Source organism: Rhipicephalus microplus, chromosome 1 (assembly GCF_043290135.1).
Source record: "Rhipicephalus microplus isolate Deutch F79 chromosome 1, USDA_Rmic, whole genome shotgun sequence".
Classification (NCBI taxonomy): domain Eukaryota; kingdom Metazoa; phylum Arthropoda; class Arachnida; order Ixodida; family Ixodidae; genus Rhipicephalus; species Rhipicephalus microplus.
In genome coordinates, this window is record NC_134700.1 from 165,613,455 (window position 1) to 165,635,725 (window position 22,271).

At 45.2% G+C, this 22,271-nt stretch overlaps 1 protein-coding gene across 1 annotated transcript in view; it reads right to left on the minus strand.

Moving 5' to 3' along the window:
• Window positions 1–5,846: 5,846 nt before the first annotated feature.
• LOC119185301 (uncharacterized) overlaps window positions 5,847–22,271 on the minus strand; it is a 30,585-nt gene continuing 14,160 nt past the window's right edge. The window contains exons 2-5 of the mRNA XM_075871596.1: window positions 15,717–15,868; window positions 12,183–12,250; window positions 7,294–7,380; window positions 5,847–6,011 (exon numbers count right to left, since the gene is read on the minus strand). Of these exons, the coding sequence (XP_075727711.1) occupies window positions 5,875–6,011; window positions 7,294–7,380; window positions 12,183–12,250; window positions 15,717–15,868 (444 nt within the window). The 3' untranslated portion in view covers window positions 5,847–5,874. The remainder of the gene's footprint in view (window positions 6,012–7,293; window positions 7,381–12,182; window positions 12,251–15,716; window positions 15,869–22,271) is intronic.

Sequence of the window (22,271 nt, forward strand, 5' to 3'; positions counted from 1 at the left end):
TCACGCGACTAAAGTAGCGTACCGTCCAGTCACTTGACTAAAACCTTGTAACAGTCGTAAGACACGAGGCTAAAAGACGAGGTAACATCGGGTATGTCCTAACATCACGTAACAGCTAGTCCCCATGGCTGAAACACGTGACGTCATGCAACAACTAGCGAAGTGGTTAAAGTCACGTGGCATGCCTAACAACTGGTCACGAGACATGTTCCCACCAAAACATCCGTAAGTAACATCCGGCGTACCCCAAAGTTCCGTATTAGGCCCTTTACTTTTCCTTATATATATTAATGATCTCCCAGACAGCATTAACTCCGCTATAAGGTTATTTGCAGATGATTGTGTAATTTACCGCGAAATAAACAATGAATCTGATAACCAATTTCTACAGTCATACCTTGACACTGTCTCAACCTGGTGCAATAAATGGCTTATGACTCTCAACTCTAACAAATCTAAATGCATGTCAATAACCCGGCGATCTATTTCTCCCCCCTGTACCTACAGAATTAACGCCGTTCCCCTCCAGCATGTCTCTTCATATAAGTACCTCGGCGTTTACATTACCAACAATATATCTTGGCACACGCATGTTACCTACATCTGTAATAACGCTAACCGAACGCTAAGATACTTACGCCGCAACTTTTCTCGCACTCCGCTGTCCCTCAAAATTCTATTATACCGATCACTAATTCGCCCAAAGCTTGAGTACGCGTCCGCTATATGGGATCCCGTGCAGCAAAATTTAATCAACGCGTTAGAATCTGTTCAGAACCGCTCAGTTCGGATCATTTGTTCTAATTATTCCCGTACTGCTAGCATATCAGAAATTAAATCTAACCTTGACCTACCCAATTTAACCGTCCGGAGGAAACTGGCGCAACTGCATTTTTTTCATAAGATATTTTTTCACAATCCATCAATGAAGCGAGACCTCATTTCACAACCGTCATACCACTCATCGCGCATTGATCACCAGCATAAGGTTGCCATTCCGTTTTGCCGCACCAAATTCCTTTCAGCAGCCTTCTTACCGAAAACAGCCGCCGATTGGAACCACCTTCCCTCTTCCGTTGTAACAATAACAGACCCTTTGTTATTCAAGACTGCAATTTCTCAGCAATGCTTGTAACTATACGCAGTTTCCATTATCTATCTTTGTCTTGTATGTGCTTGAATTCTTACTTATACATTTTTAGTTGACTTATGTTGCCTTCCTGATTTGCGCATCTGACACTTGTTTCTTTATTTTGTCTTTTTTTTCTTGTGTGTTATAAATGTTGTACTCACCCCCTCTGTAATGCCCTACGGGCCCTGAGGGTATTCTAATAAATAAATAAATAAAACAATCGTGACAGCTGGTTACGTGACTGAAGTCATTACAGCCAGCAGCAGTTAATATGGTAACATGTTCTCGTTTAAAACCACGTACACGTGCGTGGTGTAGGGAATTTGACGAAAATCTGTCATACTAACCAAGCCTGGTCACACTTAGCACGGATGCAATGACACTTGTTAAAGAACTGGAGCACGTGCCTGTAAATGCTGTTGTTGTCTTCATCTGCTATCTCCGTTAGCTACAACCTTCCCTTCATGTTTTAACAATAGCGCAAGGACCTAGCATGCAGTATTACTACGTGAGGTATCATTACAGCGTCGTTCTTTGCATATTTCTGCAGAAAATGCAAGCTGAAGCGGCCGGCCTTGCACTCGAAACAAGTGTGGTTTCATCAGCAAAAACTTCGCATCTCTATCAAAAGCTGAACAGTACTTGCATAAACCGCATGCGCAAACTTGCAGACGAAGCTAGGTTAGGAGTCCCTGATGTGCGCGCGTCTCCGTGAGACGCGCGCACATGATTTTTTTGTAAGCTAGGTCAAACACTAGCTCCGCTCTTGGTTCCAGCCTTGCATTACTGGTGCAAGCTGCTCCAACATTTTTTTGTGTTTTCATCTATTCATTCGTGTTTACCTTTGGTCCAAAATGTGGGCTGTGACATATAATTATTTCACTCCAGTATAGTAGCCAGCAACCACAGCTGCACCTCGCACAAAGAAATGCTGGCGCTCACATGTGGCCGTCAATATTGGAAAGGTGGAGTTTGCGGCTCTTGTTCCATAATTCAATTTAACACGGAGAAAGCTTCGGGCATGTGGATCATTTACCGTTTCTAGTAATTAGCTTCGAATGAGGCGGCACTCACTTGCCTCCAACAATTACCTTTATTTCCCTCCGAAACCAGGAGAAATGTCTGTTCTCTTAAATACTCGAAACAGAGCAGTTCGTCCGAGTAGAATAAATCTCTCGTGTAGGCTCCCGTTACCGACAGCCGGGCATGCAGATGAGGCGCTAGCTCATCAACTCTGAGCTATTTTATTCATGAAATTGTAAGCAGTTCCTTTGTTGCTTTTAGCAGTGCAGATCACTGCAATAGAGTGAATTTCTTTTGTCGGATCTCTTGTTAGCCTCTTAATGACATAACATTACTTTTAGAGTGCGAAATGCGTTATGAAATCACAAAACGCGATCATATAGTGGCGTAGTTGTCCGCCGCAACTGTGGCAGTGTCCATAACCGATCTCGCTCACAATAAGAGAGATAGAGAGAGAAAGAGTCGAGCAGGATTTGAATTCGGGCACTCTGCGTGTAAGTCGAGTCTTCGACCGCAGCAATGCAGGGTCTTAAAAACCTGCGTAAAACAACCACGTACACGTGTTTGTGGAGGGTGAGAAATGAGCTTAGCAGGCATCATACAGATCTATAAAAGCAACAAAATGGCAAGTTGGGCTAGTTGGATTACGTTCATAATTGATAATTTTGTTGAAGCGCACTAAAAAACGGACGGACAGAAGACGCTGACAAGGACGGCACTTGCTGTCGCAGCTGAAGGTTTATTATTCAGAAAAAAAGGTATTTAAAGCGGATACATGGTCTTCAGCGCATGTGCATCAGAACATGGTGCAATAGAAACCACTCTTGTCAGATTTACAAAAATTGTACATATTATGTATCATTTGTTATATTTTACAAGTACTATAGGTGTCTAGATAAGCGTACTCTTTATCATGCAGCACTATCGTATAGCTTGGCAAACACAGTCATGTCCCCTCTTTCGGATGTGTTAAGATTCCACTATCTCACGTGTGAGCTGATCCTTGTGTCGAAATAATATTTATGTTTCTTTAAACACGGGATAACATTCGCAGTTTTTACAGTGATCTGCAAGATGACTGTTGACCGATGCCTTAACAGTCATCAGGCATCAACACGCATCTTCCTTACTGGCCTATGTAGACTTAGACCGTCTTAGAGAACATCGCGCATCTTTCAAGGCATTAGGCAACAGTCATCATGCAGATCACTGTAAAAACTGCGGATGTTATCCTGTGTTTAAAGAAACATAACTATTATAGTAATATCTATTATAAATATAATAGATATTATTAACAGCAGTGCCTTACTTATGATAAGATTAAGCTAAATGTATCACACGATGTGCGCCACAGGTGGGACAATTGCGAAATGATCTCGATAACGCGAAAGTGTCAAACTACAATTAATCACTGGTAGCCGAACTAGCTCGAATCAAAAAATAACTTTCCCTGCATCAAGAAATGTAATGGAATGCTGTTTCTCCGCTTCTGCTAGATATATAGAATGAAGAAGCACCAAGCGTTGCTATAGAAAATGGCGCGAGTGATTCTGAAGTTCAGTTTTTTGGTTGGTAAGGCTGGATAGGTAGTGCCATCTAGTGGGGCTCAGTAGAACCAAGCGAGCAGAATAATGGTTGTCGAGATTGCAGAAAATTGTTTAGTTAGAGTGTACTAGACCTCTAGTACACTGCAGTTGAATGGCCATTGTTGCTACGGTGGCTCCAGCTACTTTCGCTCTGCTGCTACTGGTGTCGGTGGCCCCGTAGTGAAAGCGGCCAACGCTGGGAGTGCTTACAGTGGTACGTACGAAAAACCGCTTGCAGGAGCTGGTGATTTGAAGTGCACTAACATGGTTTGGACCATTAAAACGGGATTTTGTTTCAAAATAATCACTTGCTTGGCACAAAACAAGCATTACGAGATTTCTGGAGCACTATTTCAACAATAAACTTCGGCTTATTATTTGTCTTTAGTGTCCCTTTGAGCGGCCTAGCGAGAACCAAGGTGGTCGAAATTTCCGGACTCTTCCACTACGGTTTCCATCATAATCACGTCGTGGTTTTGGGACGTTAAACTCCACACATCGAATCAAAGAGGCCTAACGAGAAGGCAAGTTTCATCGTAATAACTGACATACTACCTCCACGATTCGCCTGCCTGTGCCATTGGACGCTCTATAACATTACCACACTTCACATGTGAGAATCCCTGTACCTCTCTCACTGTGTTGCAGGGTGGCGGCGCACACTTGCTTGACTTAGCGGAAACAAATGTTTTTTCCCACTTGGAAACACGTCGTCTCCTTGCCGACAAGAAATAAAATTATATGCGCTTGTCCGGCACACTAATACGATGTAACGCACACATCTTGAAACTGTTTCGCTACAAATGTGCCAATACCTTTTCCAAATGCGTCTTAATAGTGAAATACAAGTATTCAGAGCAATATTTATAGTACTATTGTATTACAGCGCCGGTTTGTGGGAAGGAAATGCAGCAAAGGCTGTTTATAATCGTTACTGCGTGCCATAAAACTGCTTCAGTACACCATTATTCTTTTGTAACTGAAGATTTGGATTACCGGAAGCTGTAGCAAGTGGGCAGGATTCGTTGAAGCAGGAGCTCTGGCGGGTGCATGCTAATGTAACAAAACACGCGCAGTAGAAATAGCAAACAGGATATATGCTATAGGTTGCAGTATCTGCGTGGTATACGCGTTAACACAATCAGGTCTGTAAAAAGTCATCAGAATTGTTGTCTGCTCGGAGACGCTATTAAAAATTTGCTTTGTTGTGTGATTTCTGTTCTAAGAGGTCTCAGTACTACCTTGCAGTGAGCACACGTTAGCTACTCCGGTACAGATATGAACGAATTAGTTTGACCTCTTCAGCTTCATTATGTGTCTGTGAAGTTCAAACATGTTTTTTGGCATGGAGTACACAGTGTGTAGGCATCGGGCGATCAAAATATCTAAAATTCACACATTGTGGTGTCTCGTAGTTTTGAGACTTAAAAAGGGAGCTCGTGTTCACGAGCACTTCTCCAGGAGACACCAAAAGTTATAGAACGTGGGCGCACACTGTCCCAGTAAACGAAGAAAGACGGCCGTCCTTGTTTCAGCGGAATCAGTTGAGCGTAGCTTGAGTGCGTGTCCGTTGACTTCTTTAATTTTGTTCCCATATCCGGAAACCTGCCACTTTTCTATGAGAATATGTATGTCCGCGTGAGCCTTAGTTCGTATAGCAGCGCGATGTGTAGCTATCGCATTCATTGCTTCGGCCGTGTGCCGGAACTGTCACAAATTTTCTTATCGCACGTGTCTCCTTTTGTTTCAAATCACTGCGATTTTTTCAATTATTACATAGACTATTTCGTGTCGCAGCCATTCAGCCAGTATCTATTGTGTCTACAGAGAAACTCTACCTATTTGCGGCTACTGAGAAGCACTTGCTGTTGGGCTAGCCGCATCGTTCTGCGCGGGAGCCATAAAGTTATGACCACGTAGCACAATATCGGCAAAAAAAATAATAAGGGGTCACAAAAGCCGACTCACCTTGCACCTTTTTTTTACTTTTTCAGCCGTTATGCGCTCACTAGTTTCAAAGACAGTGCACACTCATTTGGGTTACGTCTGGGCATTGCTCCAGAAAAACATCGACAGTAGAAACTGACGGAAAGAAGGCAACAATGTTGGTTGCGGCAAGTATGGCAGATTTATTTAGTTAATATTTTCGAAGGCACCACAGGACTCTTGGTCGTAAGCCAGTTTTGCATCGTCGCAGTTGTCTTCGTATTGATCTTGGCAATCTTTCGGAATGTCGTTGACGACATTCCAGGTGACCCACAGGACGCATTCTGCGCCAGGAGAGATGCTGTCAGTGTGCGCGCAAAAACAAATGACCGAGAACAGCCTTAGCTCAGTTACAACAAATCTGACACTTCAAAACCATGAGGTGTGAACAAAACTTTGTTTGGTCCATTTTAATGCATAACACAGCTTACACTTGCCCCTACCCCCAAAACCCTACTTCCTGCTTTCAAAAAAATAAAAAATAAAACACGCGTTGCGGAGAGCACTACGGCTGTCTTTGATTGTTTGTGTCGGCTTTCCTAAAAATGACTTGCTTTGATATGTCCGAAAAATTGTTTACCTCTTTTTAAATAAAGTTTGCACTTCATCATAACGTGTTAAAGTATATTTAGCTGGGAAATTAGTCTTCATTTATTTCCACAATTCTGTCATTCTGCTGTACTATTACCGCGATAGACGGCAATATCGCCATGAAACATGTCATGCTAATTCGGAAGTCCTTACGGAGAAGTCAGGATGTGGAAAGTAAATTCATGTACAAACGTTCCACCAACTGATATGAAAGCACTGCTAATCTTGATATGTTGCTGCATTCTTGGATGAAGATGTCCCGGAGAACTCGTGCGTTAGATGTGTTGTATCAGAATGCGGAATTCGAATAATTTTACAACGACGTTCCTATTCATAAAGACTCCCCACTGAACGGGCACCCGGGTTTGGTCAAGTGGCATTATTTATTTCTCTTCCCTTCTTGTTGCACTTATCAGTTATGAGGCAAAGAAGTACTTCGCTTTTGACTCTACATGGTGAGATGGCTGTCGGGTGCGACTGCCACGTATTAACTGATATATGCACATACACCTGCAAAGACTGCATACTTAAATTAGTCTGCATAAAAACGTCATTCGCTTCTGCTAAGAGAGTCTGACTTGCATGCTGAAGATAACAAAAGTTAATCGATTACAACCAGAACAAGGGTATAAGGGAGAGGGGTGCGGGCAGGCCCCAATTCGTCATTGTGCCTGTAGTTCAAGTTTTTATAATCGTCTGTGGATAGGCAAGTTATCCATCAGCTCTATCCAGAAACTTCATTCAGGGAAGACCGGAGGGCTATTGAAACAAGTTTTCTCTTACAATGTTGCTAAAAACGTGGATCTCAGTAGTGATTATCGAGTCACTTCAGTAAACTTGCATTAGATTTACACTCAGGAGTTTCTCTGTTATAATGTGTTATTTGAATGATTCCCGAATGAAGCTTTGTTACTATTTATTGGTGGAAACGTGTACGCAAGCTGTTCAGTTTTTGAAGGCCTCGCTATTTTTTACCTTCATTGCCATTGTAAGGCATTTCCATGACGACGCAACTCTTGTAGTCTGTGTAGTCGTAAGTGCCCTCTTGAACAGGTTCATCGGCTGAAAAGTAAAGAAAAAAGTTTCTCATCATTTGTGGCAGGAGAAATATTGATGACAGCATGAATATGCGTTAACGAAGGCAGCAGCAGTTGGCGTGTACGTCACGAAACCTTTTTTTTTTTTGCTTGGGCTAACTCGCGCCCGGAAAGTGGAGGATTCGAATCATAAGAACTTCAAGTTGTACATTGATAGCGGCGAGAACAGGGCCGGCCAGCTTGTGCTTTTATCTGCTAGGAAGAGCGTCGGCATTTACACACGAAGCATCGAATATTGGAGCCTTACCGCTGGTACTCTCGTAAGCACTCGAATACACTTTACTACTCGCGTCCAGCGCGTATACTTAATAGCATTATTCTGAAAATGTCCAAGCTCCTCAAACACAGCGGGACCATTAGTACCTATAGCGTTCCCGACAGGCTTTGCGGATGAAACCTAAACTCACCTGCCATGCCAGCAAGAAGGGAAGCTTTTATATGTCTTTCGTGATTAAGAGCCTGAAATAGCTTCTATTATTGAACGTACTCTCTTGAAGAAGTTCCATTTGTGCCGACGTCTCCTCCCACAATACGCTTGGACCGTTGCTCTCTTTTTAATAAAGCTTCCTTCCTCAACAAGCCGTGGAGGTCATGTTTCCTGTGACCAGGCACTGTGAGAGAGCGCTAGAAAACGTACCACTTAGTCACCTAATATATCATAACCACGTGATTAAACGAAACCGCAAGAGCTGCTTATGTAACAAAGGAATGCCGCGAGAGGTACTGGCCGCTGCACCGATAACTAAAAGAGAACTGGTGAGGGACGGGCAATACGTTCGAGGCTCACGTTACAGGCGTTGAAATATATAATGCCTTGCTTCCGACATCCGTATCCAGTTTGATTAAAGGCCCATGCATTAAAGCGGAAATAATGCCCTGAACGTTCCATGAAGTTCTCTGTATTTTGTGTTTATGTCACTGAATATTCACCACCTTGCGCCAAAAGCTCAATAGATGATTCAGGAGGCACCATACTGCTACCAACTTTGCCCGGCTTATGAATTCGTTTTAGTGGGTGCATTTTACTGAGACATTGAAAAAGTCTCAGCTTTGCCGTAAAGACGAAGCAATGAACGCGATAGCAACAAACTGACGTGCAGAATGGAAAGCAGATCGAAACGTGCCCCGCGCTTCTGACGCACAAATAGTGCACGAAACGTACTCACAGGAACGTATGCACGCGAATAAGCGTATTACTTGTTACTTCGCTGAGTCTGAAAAGCACGCGCTTCTCGCAAACGGAGACTGCAATGATTGTAGTGACTTTTGTGCACCCGATAACTACAGCAGAATTGTTCCAGGTAAATGCAGAGGCCAGCGAAGGCGTACGATCCTCCCCTATTCACCACCACGAGATAAGGACGCACGAGGGAGCGTCGGTCCCCTTCTCTAAGCCGAGCAATTTACGCGTAGAAGTGGGTGCCACCACGCGATGTGGCAACGCGCACTCACTGCGCCATTGTGCTGGTAATGCTGAAAGCATAATTATCCCCGAGATGCTCGTGAGAAGTGGGAGTTGGTATATATATATAAAAAAATAGCCCCGTATCTGCATGTTTCACTGCAAATGTCGTCGAAAGACGCGTGTGGAGAGAGGGAACGAAACGAATATTTAATATTCTGGGTGAGAAAAGCGGTTAATTGTATTCTGCAAGCGCTGCATTAGAGACTCTCGATCCGTGCAGCGAAGGCAAACGAGCGCATCGAGGCACGTTAGGGAGCCTTCATGCGTGTTTTTGGGTGGTGTCAGCCTTTGACCCACCACTTGCCGGCACCCACTAAAACACAATGTTGCCAGTCCCAGTTTCCGTGGTAACAGGCGCCATGTTGGTTCTTGTGGCCAGACGTTCCTGCTCCGTCGCACTGCACCAGCTGCATGTTGGCGCGGGTGTGCAAGCTGCGGTATGAGCTGCCTTTTATTACCCCATAGACGTAGCTTCCGCTACGACACCATCCTCGTGCTAACCACACATAAAATAACTTTGAAGTCTATATGCTGGGGTGCTGCATGCCACAATGCAAAACCATCTGGAGACCTTCCCGCTTCCCGACTTGCTCTAGCCAACGGAAACGCTGGGCTACACAAGTGAAATGAGACTGCTTGGAGGCGACTACTCGCCGTGTTTGTGAGGTTAGTACCCGTTGTATTGCGAGTGGGTTTTGTATATCATCGCACATTTCGTGAAATGGCCAACTTAATCATGCAACGAAAAGCAGTTTGAGCAAAGTAAGCATGACAACGTGTACAGTATAATAATGCATTAGGCTTCGTTCGGCTACGCTTAGCGAGCGGAAGATGGTTGAGTATGCTTGTTTATCCTTATAGTCGAAGCGCAGTTCCTCAATCGAATGATATGACTAGTCGAATGTGTGGTCCTGCATGCATTCACTATCTGCACTTTGTCGGTTTCCGAAGCCGTCACTGCATTCGTCGCGGAAAACGCCAGGCCCGTAAACCACCTACAGACGCTCCCGTTCACTTCTTCCGTTTCTGGCAGATGTTCGCATTCCTGCAGTTTTACCTCGGTTGCTGAGGAAGGACATTTGGAGAGATAGACAGACGAGTCGATGAACTCGTTCCCTGTAGGCGCTTGTCTTGCACAGTTGCAACGCAACTAACTTTTTGTGTGGCTGCCATGGGGTATTCGTTCTTCGCTTCAATGACATGCGCAACCACACCGAAACTCACTCGATAATTGCAAACAGGACTTCTCTTTAATAACATATAATGCGACAGATTTACTGTTCGTGTCCGTCCATCCTTCTGTCTATCTGTCGGTCCTGCACGGAGCAGTATATGTGCACTAAGCAAGTTGGTTGTCAGCCCATAACTCAAATATGCCCTATGTGGTACATCGTTATTTGTGTCGTCTTTTTGTTACATAACCAGACACACAGATGATTTGATATCGTAAACTCCGCTTTTATTTAGCGCTTGTAGAGAAAATGTGTATGGACTTCGTATATGTGGTCGGAGCCGTATATGATTTTTTGTCTTATTGCTTTACTCTAGGCCCACTGCGAGGACACAAGCTTCCAGCAAAGGAGGCAGGATGGTTGAAGACACAAGGACAGATGGCGTTTGGATGCTGTTTGCAATAAAATCTGACCTGAAAAAACTTGATTTGTCCCTCGTTGCTCCCCTTTGCTTTTCTTCTAGCCTAATATAAAGCCTTATGGGGATAGGGGGAGGGTGGTGTAATGTGATTGAATGCCCTACTTTTTCGGGCAATGCTTACAGCTTGTAAGGTTTTTAAGCAGTCATTGTACAGATTCGTTCGTAGGAACTAGACTTGCTGTAGGAAATTATATTACGGAGAAACTCAATGTTTAGGGTATGAGAAACAGGCTAGCTGAGCTATTCGGTTTACAGAGAACATCGCGAGCTACCCGGTTGTTTGTTCTGCCTTCCCTGTCGTTACGAGTTCCATCATATAAACAGCACGGTTTCGAGCCTTGCACTAAGAGGCCTTTGAGGTATTTGCGGTGTTAAGGTGAATATGCTTCTTGAATGGCGCGCAGACATTGAAGTCCATCCATAGTGACATCGAGGTTCTCTCCCTCGCAAATATAGGCTCCCTAAATAACCTCACTCCGCCAATGCGGTGGGTCTACAAAGTGGTAGAAAAGAACTGTTTTACAGTATTTTATACAAACTCAAGTCACGAACATGTCTTTCCTGTTCTACAAAACCACGGCTAACCTCAGAAAAGAACCTCTCAGCCTTCAGCGCTTGATATATACAAAAAAAAAACTCTTCTCGTTGAAACCCACGCTGCCGTCAATGTAAATGAGCGACCACTCAGAACCAACATGGCGGCCCGTCAAGTATGGGGCCGTTTTAGCCAGTTGTAAGCAACCATGATCGGATTTATCACCACCCTAAAACACGGAGACGCGCGCACATGAAGGCTCCCTAAGGCACGTTAGGCAAAAGCGCCATCTGACAGTTATATTCGAAAACGAAGGAAGGTGGGAGCGCCTGCAGAGAAAGATGCGCGCCTGTCTCGGAGGCAATAAGGAGTAGAACGCAAAGTGACGGGCAGGTGCCACCACCCTGTCATCCTAGCAAAGCGTTGGAAACACTTGCCTTTTTAAGCATCGCATTGCGCTGTCAGCGCAGCGTGATAAACACTACAGTCCTTAGAATTACCTGTGTGTGCCTTCTCTAGTTTAAAGGCACACATATAAAACATCGACGTGTTGTTATGGTGCCTCAGATATGCGCAATAATTGCTTTTTAATTGACAATCACACAAGTATGAACGCTGAAACTTGAGCAATATTGATGGGCGCTGCGGATGGGTTTGACCATTTAAGGTACCGTTTGGTGCCTTTAAGGGGCGTCTCTCATAATCATATGGTGGTTTTGGGACGTTGAACCCCACATATCAATCAATTGGTGCCTTTAAGGAGATCCACAGACAGACAGACAGACAGACAGACAGACAGACCAAAATTTTGGCGTCGGACGTCCCCAAGAAAGATATCGTCTTTAATAGCTTGCCGTTTGGGCGGTGAAGGATGTGCTCCGGGGTGGCTGAGTGGTTAACGCCTCGCTTTCACGACGAAGAGGTCCCACGTTCAATTCCGCGCATCGGAGTGAATGTCCGGGTTTTTTTTTCTTCCATGCATTTTCATATATATATTTACGTATACATATACGGTGAGGGACGGTGACGCCGGTGGCAAAATCCAGCCGAGAATGTCAGTCTAATTGCTATCGCAATAGTATTGATCCTTTGAAGTGAGTGAATTAGTACTTACTATCTTGGTTTTTGATGAGAAAGTGGTTAGTTTTAGGTCCTGGACGAACTTCGTAGGTGATGTTTCGCCTGAAATTCGAATAAAACATTTATGATAAGTATAGCGACGTGCCTCATTGTTTCATAGGCTACCTTAGACCATTCTGTGCAGTCCTATACATGACAAAATAATTCTTAAGCTTGAAAATACAACCTGCCCGATATATATATATATATATATATATATATATATATATATACTGCAAGCACATTTCTCACTTGTACATAACCACAATAGTGATTGGGCTCATTCGTAATGGGCTGTTTTGAGCCAAGGCAATCATCACGGAATAAACGCCCCTGCTGGTCCTGTCTGGTCATGGAGAGTGGTGGAGGTGCTGGGAAAAGGTCCCAACGTCATCCTACGCTCGTGTCCTACCTGGAGCAACGATCCAGTCACCGATTGCGCCCGGCAACCCCCACAACTATGCCGATAACGGAACCAACACCTAGCCAACAACGCACAGATGCTTACGGCCGCCCTTCTTCGTCCACTGTCACCAGCCCTCAGTGCGAACCACCCATGTTCGCGGGCCTCCGCGGTGACGACGTCGGAGAATGGCTCGACCTTTACAACCGTGTGAGTTCAGGCAATTAGTGGACCGAAGCGGAGAAAGTGAGTTATCTCCCATTCTATTTGACCGGTGTAGCCAAAACGCGGTATTTCAACCACAAAACTGACTTCGTTGGTTGGTTGGCCTTTGCCACGAAGCTGCGACAGATCTTCGTATGCTCTTCAGGTCGTTCCAAAACCACAAAACAGAGGCTTGCAACGTGGGTTCAACACCCACACGAGGCATACACTTCGTATATTGAGGTTGTTTTGGCCCTCTGTCACCATGCAAACAGCGATACGACGGAAGCCGAGCGCGTTCGCCACTTCCTCAAAAGAATCGGCAAGACTGCATTCAACGCCTTGGCAAACAATCTGAATACAGTTGAAAGCATCGTTTCGACATGTCAACGCCTTGATCAGTCGCAATCGCTCCGCCTTCAACAAGACAGTGATCCCCGCCTTCTGCCTCCGTCAGATTTGAAATCGCTAATCCGTGCCATCATCCGTGAAGAACTTCGAGACCTGGAACAGCTGCGGTCCACTGCCCTCAACTCTATCCCCACCATTCGACTTGCGGAATCTTGTGAAGCAGGAGTTAGCGGCCATGATAACATCGACAGCATCGGTCTCTCCACCAGCACGCCCGCTGCCCACATACGTTGATGTGGCCTCCATGACGACACCGACAGCATCAGTTGATCAACCACTGATGCCCACATATGCGGATATAGCTACAATTCCACCTTCTGCGATCACATCTGGCCCTGCTGCGATTACTTGTGGCCATTCGGCTTCTGTGCGATGTGGCGTACCTGCTCCAACTTCTTATCCTCAGTGGCGTTCATCCCGTCTTGCTTGTTTTTACTGTGGTATCCGAGGCCACATATCTGGTTACTGCCGTCGCCGCCAGCAGGATGAACGATGAGGCTACGCTGAGTTTGAGTAAGACTACTATCGACGGCCCGAATATTATGTTCCAGACTTCTACTCTTTCACATAGTACAAGTCTCTGTCTCCTACAGCGTCCCCGCGTCAGCATCAGGACTACCGCTCCTCCAGACGGCGCTCTCCAACGCCCTACCGACGCTCGGCATCGCCCCCTCTTCCGCACTGTTGAACAACACTCGGAAAACTAAGGATTGCAGTTCTTGGAGGGAAAACTGCGTCCAGTTTATGATCAAAACTACCTCCTGGTTCTCCGGCTAACCTGTTGTTAGTGACTACTGAAGGTGTTCCTGTGCAAGCGTTTGTTGATACCGGTGCCGCTATTTCTGTTATACGTAGTGTCTTGTGCTCGCGGCTGCGCAAAGTAAGAACCCCTTATGTAGGACCTGTGTCGCGTGGCACAAATAACGCACTCATCCAACCTGATGGACAGTGTACGGCTGACGTTTTCATCAACGGCTTACGTCACCACATCGAAATAATTGTGCAACACACGTACGTTCATGAACTTATTCTGGGATGGGACTCCCTGCATTCCGCCTCCGCTGTCATATCAAGTAAAGAACACATCATTCACATCGGGGATACATCGAAAGCATCTCTGTCAGATACGCCTTCATTGGTCTTCAACTGAAAACGCTGAAGTCGCTGAAGTCGCAGAAGGCTGTGTTTTGCACCCTGGTCATGAACACATGGTAGCTGTTGCATCTAGCCAAGTAGCCGATGGTGACGCCCTAGTTGTCCCTGCTCCGCGCTGCACTCATCGTGGAATTCTCGACACCTCCTGCCTGCTCCGGTTGTCTCATGACCGCGCTCTTCTGCCCATTTTCAACACAACTGCAAAATCAATGGTGTTACCCAAGAGAATGACTGTAGCGATGATGGACGCCTCTCCACTGACCTCCATCGCAGCACTTTTCCCGTCTCCATTGTCACTGCCCACGTCAGGTGCGAGTTCTTCCTCTTTCCGCGCAATAATCGGCTCTAATCTAACACCTGCCCAGTCCACAGCGTTACTGGCGCTTTTAGCTAAGCATAAGGCCTGCTTCGACAGCTGTGTCATGACGCTTAGCCAGACTCCTGTGGCTGTACACCACATTGAAACCGATGGTTCTGGTGTTATACGCCGTCGGCCCTACCGTGTCCCGCAATCGGAAACGAAACTCTTTGAAGAACAAGTTTACGATATGCTATGACGCAAGATATGCTATCACGCGACAGGAGATGGCGTAGGGCTAATCTAGTCGGCCCGAGCTGCGCTGTCGTCGTCGTAGGGGACCGGTGGCAGGAGGTGGCGTAGGACCAATCTAGTCGGCCAGAGCTGCGCTGTCGTCGGAGATCACGAGGGCACAACCGGTCGGCACGGAATCTAGCGAACCCCCGTGATGTACTCCAACAAGAGTTCAGGACGAGTAACGGCAACAGAAACTACAGTGAATTCATGGTGTGCTCCACTTGAAAGGACGCGTTAACATCGGTTTAAGAGTACTACGCGGTAAAAAACACGGACGGGGAAAAGTCTGCACTTGTCCTTGTCTTTTTCCCGTCCGTGTTTTCAACCGCGTAGTACTCTTAGATCATGTTTCACCAACTGGCCCAATCGTCCACTTTGGTTAACATCGGGCAAGGTGCCTGTGATGAACGGAACTTTAAGTCGACCCATCCGCTGCTTCGCCTGCTACTCATAGTTATCTTTAGTGGGATATTGCGTAGTTTTTTTTAACTACGCCATATATTTTAAACAAAATTTTAAATGGGTGCTGCTTAGAAGACAGGGTGCCATTTTTGCGGTAGTTGATTTCTATTTATACAACATAGCTGAGAATCTCGTGAACTACCTTTTGACGACCTTATACGTCATCCGGAGCAGAAGGGCCAAGTATGATATGGTCACTAGCCGATAAGATGATTTCCAATGTCATACCATCGTAGTTAACCACAACTTTTTATGCATTAAAAAGCGAATCAAAATTGCAAAATACTGCAATCACTCACGCTTCGTGGCCATTTAAACTTTTAAGAAACCAGACGTAGGTAGCGGTTGACGAATTCTTGTCGTAGTATGTGCGTGCACCACTCAAACAATCGAGATCCCCGTCCTTGTCTATATCAAAGATGGCGACGACGCTGTCAAAATTATCAAACACCTGAAAAGATACACCAAGGGGTTTTGTCAAGGGCAGGGTGTCAACGTTTCACCTTCATGATGAAAAGTAGAGATTACGTTATTTTATTTTGACAGTGAAAGCAGTTTAGAGGTCACAACAACACATTTTGGTGGTGTAGAGGTCCGCCACCGCGGCCGCTTTCCGTAACTGCCATAGCGCACAATGAGATAAATATATCAAGGACCGAAAGCCAATCAAACTTAACCACTTTGCCATACCAGGCCTGAACCCTTTCGCAAAAAAGCGTTATACAGGGTTCATGTCGGGCAAGGAATCGTCTTAACAGATCCAACATGGCGCGACGTAAAAGAATAACACCGGGCACCACACAATGTAAATGGCCCAATTAAAATCATCCTCAAATGGCTCAGGCCTTTTGTAATGGGTGCACTGGCGTAAGCGCTTGTGCACGTACACGCGCGCTTACTTCCGAGAGGTTTATCCGGAGAGACGAGATGGATTGCAACGGCGTCACTGAAGCCGGCAGGTTGTAATAACAACACAGTGGGGTGCGATGTTTGTGAGGTCATGTTACTGTTATCAGTGAAACACGTGCTGTTTGTACGAGCAAACTCCCGCTAACTGTTGCTGTTACAAAATTTCGTCCTCTAAAATAGCCCAGAGCAGTTGTTTTTCAGAATAGTTCATTCGAGAGGAACTAACTCTATTACGAACCTACGTATTTACTTTCATTTTTTCTAGACGACCTCAGGTAGATGGCCAATGCAGTTTTGGGGCGTGTTTTGCTTAAAAAGTAACTGCTCAATAAGTTGGGCCTTGTGAAAAAAAAAAGATGCCGACATATAACCTTCCTTTCGTAGGTCAATGTATCTTTCATTTTCCAGGCTCACTAAATATAAAGATTAAAGTACAACAATAATTACCCTGCTATTTCTGACTCACGTAAAAGAAGCGTTATGATATGCATGTAGTTATTATTGAAAGGAGACAGGACTACACCATGAAAAGTGTATTTGTATACATAGTATTATTTAAACACGCTGTTTGCTTGTTTGTACGTTTGTTTGTGCCTTTGTTGTTGTTGTTGTTGTTGTTGTTGTTGTTGTTGTTGTTGTTGTTGTTGTTGTTGTTGTTGTGCGTCCGTGAGAAAAATCACAGTTATGGTTCTTTAGAATTTTTTTTATGGGTAAAATTACAAAATTTATTGATCTTGGGTGCTAGGCACACATAACTTCCTTCAGGTCACATGGTTTTTTTTAAGTTATCTGTTTCTTGGTTTACACTGTCTATTCGTATGAGAAGCTGTATTTTATGTTACCGATTTTATTGTCCTGCTCTTCGCACTGACTTGGTTATACATAATGCCACGTTCCATTTCCCAAGTTTTTGTTATCGTCCCAAAACACCACACGATTCTCAGCGCAAACCGCACCTGCAGTTTTCGAGAAGGTTCCGGACTGTAGTAGATTATTTCGATAAGATCACGCCCACTGTGCGAACGGTACAGATTGTTCTGGAACCTACGCCACCACCAGCGATAACGCTAGTACATTCGACGGCAAGAGTATAAATGCCGACGCGCTTCGCCGCTTGTCAGTTGTTGATCGAAGGCCGACGCTCCGTTCGCCGCTATCAGTCCGAGACTGCTATCTGTGCGAGACTGCTGCTGTAATTGGACTTTCCGTTTACCGGGCACAGGTTCACCCAAATAAACAGTTAAATCCCAACACGAAGTCTCCTGTCTTTGGCCACGTCACGACCCCCTGACAATATCCTACTCCACATCCTTCCCTTCACAGAGCAGATGGTGCCGCTTGGCGGCAACTGCAGACCAATTGATTTCCTTGCCTATATATGCTAAATCGCTTTCATCCAGCTCAGCAACAGCCCTTTCTATGGATCTGTACCGGCAGCAGAGGAGGTCTTCTGAGAGCCTAAATTTCGCAGCAGCCCATACAATTATCTAGTAAATGTGCATAAATCGAAGTGACGAACTGAGGCGCTGAACGCTGAAGCAACAGCAAGCAAGCTCTCTTCATTGTTGAACCCTCTCATGAAAACAAGCAGGGTGACAGCGGGAATCCTCAAATGGCCACGACTACTATTTCCGATCTAATTAGACCGAAAAGCGCGTCCAAGGTACTCGGTACAAGTGTTGCGTTAGCGGGAATTGCATCGCAGTCTTTGCTTAGGTTAAGAATCTTGGTGGTGGAATGATAAATTGTTGTTGTATGCATTGATGGTAGATATCACACGAGCTAAAATTTTAGAAACGAAAGTGAAATCGCTTGAAAACATTGAACACACTCGAAAATGAATTGCGGGTAGTGTTAGACAGCTACAAAAGAAGAAAAGCAAACATTATAGGAGGTTCCGAACTGAAACATTCTAAAACACTTAAAACATGAACGTCTACTGACGAGGTATATTATTTTGATACTAAAATTCATTTCTGTATGCTGCACCTACCGACATCAACACTTGATTGATGTTAGGCCACTACAGCACCAATACTAGCGACTTGAAGTGGCCGCCTGGCTATTGAAATGTCAGGTAACAAAATTCCTAAATAGGCGCTTGTGCGTCACCAAAACATTCAAAGAGGGCGCTTGTGTGTCGCCAACCCATAGATGAGCCGCCAGGATTTCTTCAATAGGATAGGTGTGGCGGGGGGGGGGGGGGGGGGGTGAGCAAGTGAGTACATCCTGGGGCCGTATCAACCGCTAGTGCCCACAAGCTAGGGTCCTTTCAGCACCGCCGCTGCATTAAAAGTGTGGAGCGGGCATTGTTGCTGACGTCACGATATCTTGTAAGCATGTGAAGAGAAAATTTGGACGTCACAGCACACTCGGGGTGCAGTTGAAAGATAGACTTGGATTAGAAGGTAGTGCAATTCGAGAAAGCTTGTAAAATTGAGCTTTTTTTGTGTGTTATCACAATTAAAGAGAAAAAAAGTATTTAAGTCAAGGACAACCAAGACAGCATTATAGGTACTTTGTATTAAATATGCAGCATTTTTTGCGAACTTTGGTAATTTTAAGGGTATCTATCTACCTGGCCGCTTACGTTTGGGTGTTCTCGTCCGAGCACGGCTGCTGACACCAAAACCCGAGCACTCGGAACGAGGCTCCAGCTACCTGCCTTCGCTTTTAGGTGCCAGGGATTGAATCGTCAGCTATCTCGATTTTACATTATTTTACCTAATTTTCCGCCCACCAGGAGCGATGGTAGGCACTCTTCGCAGCTCGCAACCGGAAATAAAGTTCGGGATAGTGAGCTGGGCCAGAATGGTCGCCGAAGCACAGCAATGTGCGGCCATCTAGAGCGGCCCGAGGGCCCGTCGTCACCCTGCTTCCACTTTCCCTGCCACACCTGCCCTCAAATGATTCTTCCGAGGATCAATAAAGTCCCTTACCTACCTCAGGCATATTTCTTCATCTTCTTCACCCACAATGTGAAAACATAATACGAATAGAGATTGCACAAAAACTTCAAATATTGCAATTTTCTCTACAGATGCAGCATTGGGCAGGTATATTTTAAGGGCCCTGAGCAACTCTCACTTAACACAAGAAAACGACACGTCGAAAGCCATATCGGAGAACCCGGGTCTCAATAGCTTGCACTATCCTCCGCCGCGCAAGTGTTTCAACGGTGTAGATCTTCCTTTGGATTGTAAAATAGGGGGAGAGCGCGAACGCAGTCACCCACTACCAAAAATTACATACCCCATATGCCCCAGTTTGGGGTAGTGGCAGGGGTCAGCACGAGCGCACCATGTATCAGACAACGGGTCGCACTCGGTCAGCACCCAACGCGACGCCTTGTGTCATTCTGGTGAGGTGCAGACGACGTTCGAAGATGACTGTTTGCTTCTTGTATATTTTAAGGAGCCATTTGAAGAAACACTAACGGCCCACTACTATGCATTGACCTGTTAAATAAAATTAAACGTAGCTCTGATTGATGATTAAAAAAAGCTAAAGTTTGATCAAATATAATAGCAGTTTTAGCGCAACAAGCATGAATCATCTTTACGCCGCTAGAGGCGCTAGCGCTGCGGTCAATTAACAGAGGGCGCACGTTTTATCCAAGGCTATTCATGTTCATGCACTTTTGCATGCATGTTAAGCTCCACATCATGACGTTCCAGTCAATAAAGAAATTACAGCACAGTCACTTTCCATGTGCAGGTTTCGCATAACATCGACTTCGAAGATACGTGCGATCTACTAATTGTTTTTTTTCTGCGATTCGGGATGGGATGTTTTGCATATTCTTACATTTTGATAGACCCATTTTTTTGTTATTCGAAGGTATTTTTTTTATGGAAAGCAAGTAGCGAGTTAAAACACACCCGTCCTCTCGTGCTTATGGTACCTTTGTCTTGGGAAAAAAAATTCATGGGCGAAAGCCAATACGATTTTAAAGACTCAGCTGTGTATAAAACACTGTCATGTGAAAGCTCAGGCAGTTTGAAGACACTGTGCGCTTTCATATTCACACATCGTTTTCGAACGCATTGGTTTGAACTTGGCAAAGGAGGTCTTCTGCAAGTCTAAATTTCGCAGCAGCCCACACTATTATCTAGTCAATGTGCTTAAATAGAAGTGACGAACTGAGGCGCTGAACGCTGAAGCAGCAGCAAGCAAGCTCTGTTCATTGTTGAACCCTCTCATGAAAACTTTTCAGCGTCTTTTGTTGTGGATCTCAAACAGTGTGACAGCGGGAATCCTCAAATGGCCACGACTACTATTTCCGATCTAATTAGACCAAAACGCGCGTCCAAGGTACTCGGTTCAAGTGTTGCGTTAGCGGGAATTGCATCGCAGTCTTTGCTTAGGTTAAGAATCTTGGTGGTGGAATGAGAAATTGTTGTTTTATGCATTGACGGTAGATATCAAACGAGCTAAAATTTTAGAAACGAAAGTGAAATCGCTTGAAAACATTGAACACACTCGAAAATGAATTGCGGGTAGTGTTCGACAGCTACAAAAACAGAAAAGCAAACATTATAGGAGGTTCCAAACTGAAACATTCTAAAACACTTAAAGCATGAACGTCTACTGACAAGGTATGTTATTTTGATATTAAAATTCATTTGCGTATGCTGCACCTACCAACATCAACACTTGATTGATGTTAGGCTACTACAGTACCAATACTAGCGACTTGAAGTGGCAGCCTGGCTATTGAAATGTCAGGTAACAAAATTTCTGAAATAGGCGCTTGTGCGTCACCAAAGCATTCAAAGAGGGCGCTTGTGTGTGACCAACCAATAGATGAGCCGCCAGGATTTCTTATATAGGATAGGTGGGGGGGGGGGGGTGAGCAAGTGAGTACATCCTGGGGCCGTATCAACCGCTAGTGCCCACAAGCTAGGGTCCTTTCAGCACCGCCGCTGTCTCAAAGTGTGGAGCGGGCATTGCTGCTGACGTCACGATATTTTGTAAGCATGTGAAGAGAAAATTTGGACGTCACAGCACACTCGGGGCGCAGTTGAAAGATAGACTTGGTTTAGCAGATAGTACGATTCGAGAAAGCTTGTAAAATTGAGCTTTTTTGTGTGTTATCACAATTAAAGAGAAAAAAAAGTCTTTAAGTCAAGGACAACCAAGACAGCCGTATAGGTACTTTGTATGAAATCTGCAGCATTTCTTTGCGAACTTTGGTGATTTTAAGGGTATCTATCTACCTGGCCGCTTACGTTTGGGTGTTCTCGTCCGAGCACGGCTGCTGACACCAAAACCCGAGCACTCGGAACGAGGCTCCAGCTACCTGCCTTCGCTTTTAGGTGCCAGGGATTGAATCGTCAGCTATCTCGATTTTACATTATTTTACCTAATTTTCCGCCCACCAGGAGCGATGGTAGGCACTCTTCGCAGCTCGCAACCGGAAATAAAGTTCGGGATAGTGAGCTGGGCCAGAAGGGTCGCCGAAGCACAGCAATGTGCGGCCATCTAGAGCGGCCCGAGGGCCCGTCGTCACCCTGCTTCCACTTTCCCTGCCACACCTGCCCTCAAATGATTCTTCCGAGGATCAATAGAGTCCCTTACCTACCTCAGGCATATTTCTTCATCTTCTTCACCCACAATGTGAAAACATAATACAAATAGAGATTGCACAAAAACTTCAAATATTGCAATTTTCTCTCCAGATGCAGCCTTGGGCAGTGTTGAGAACGACGGGCCGATCCCGCCGAAGCCACCACTGTTGCGAAAGACGGCGACGCCAACTCGGTCCCACAGGCGCCACTGCTTTCAACTCCGCCGGGAAGGTCACCAGCCGTTTGGTAGCGTGTTTCTCAGCTCGCGACTGCTTCTGCGCAGAGCTGATAAGACGAGCGGACGAGACGACGGTGAGTTAAACAAGGTTTATGTACAGCATATATACAGAAGCGTTACAATTTCGGCACTGGGGC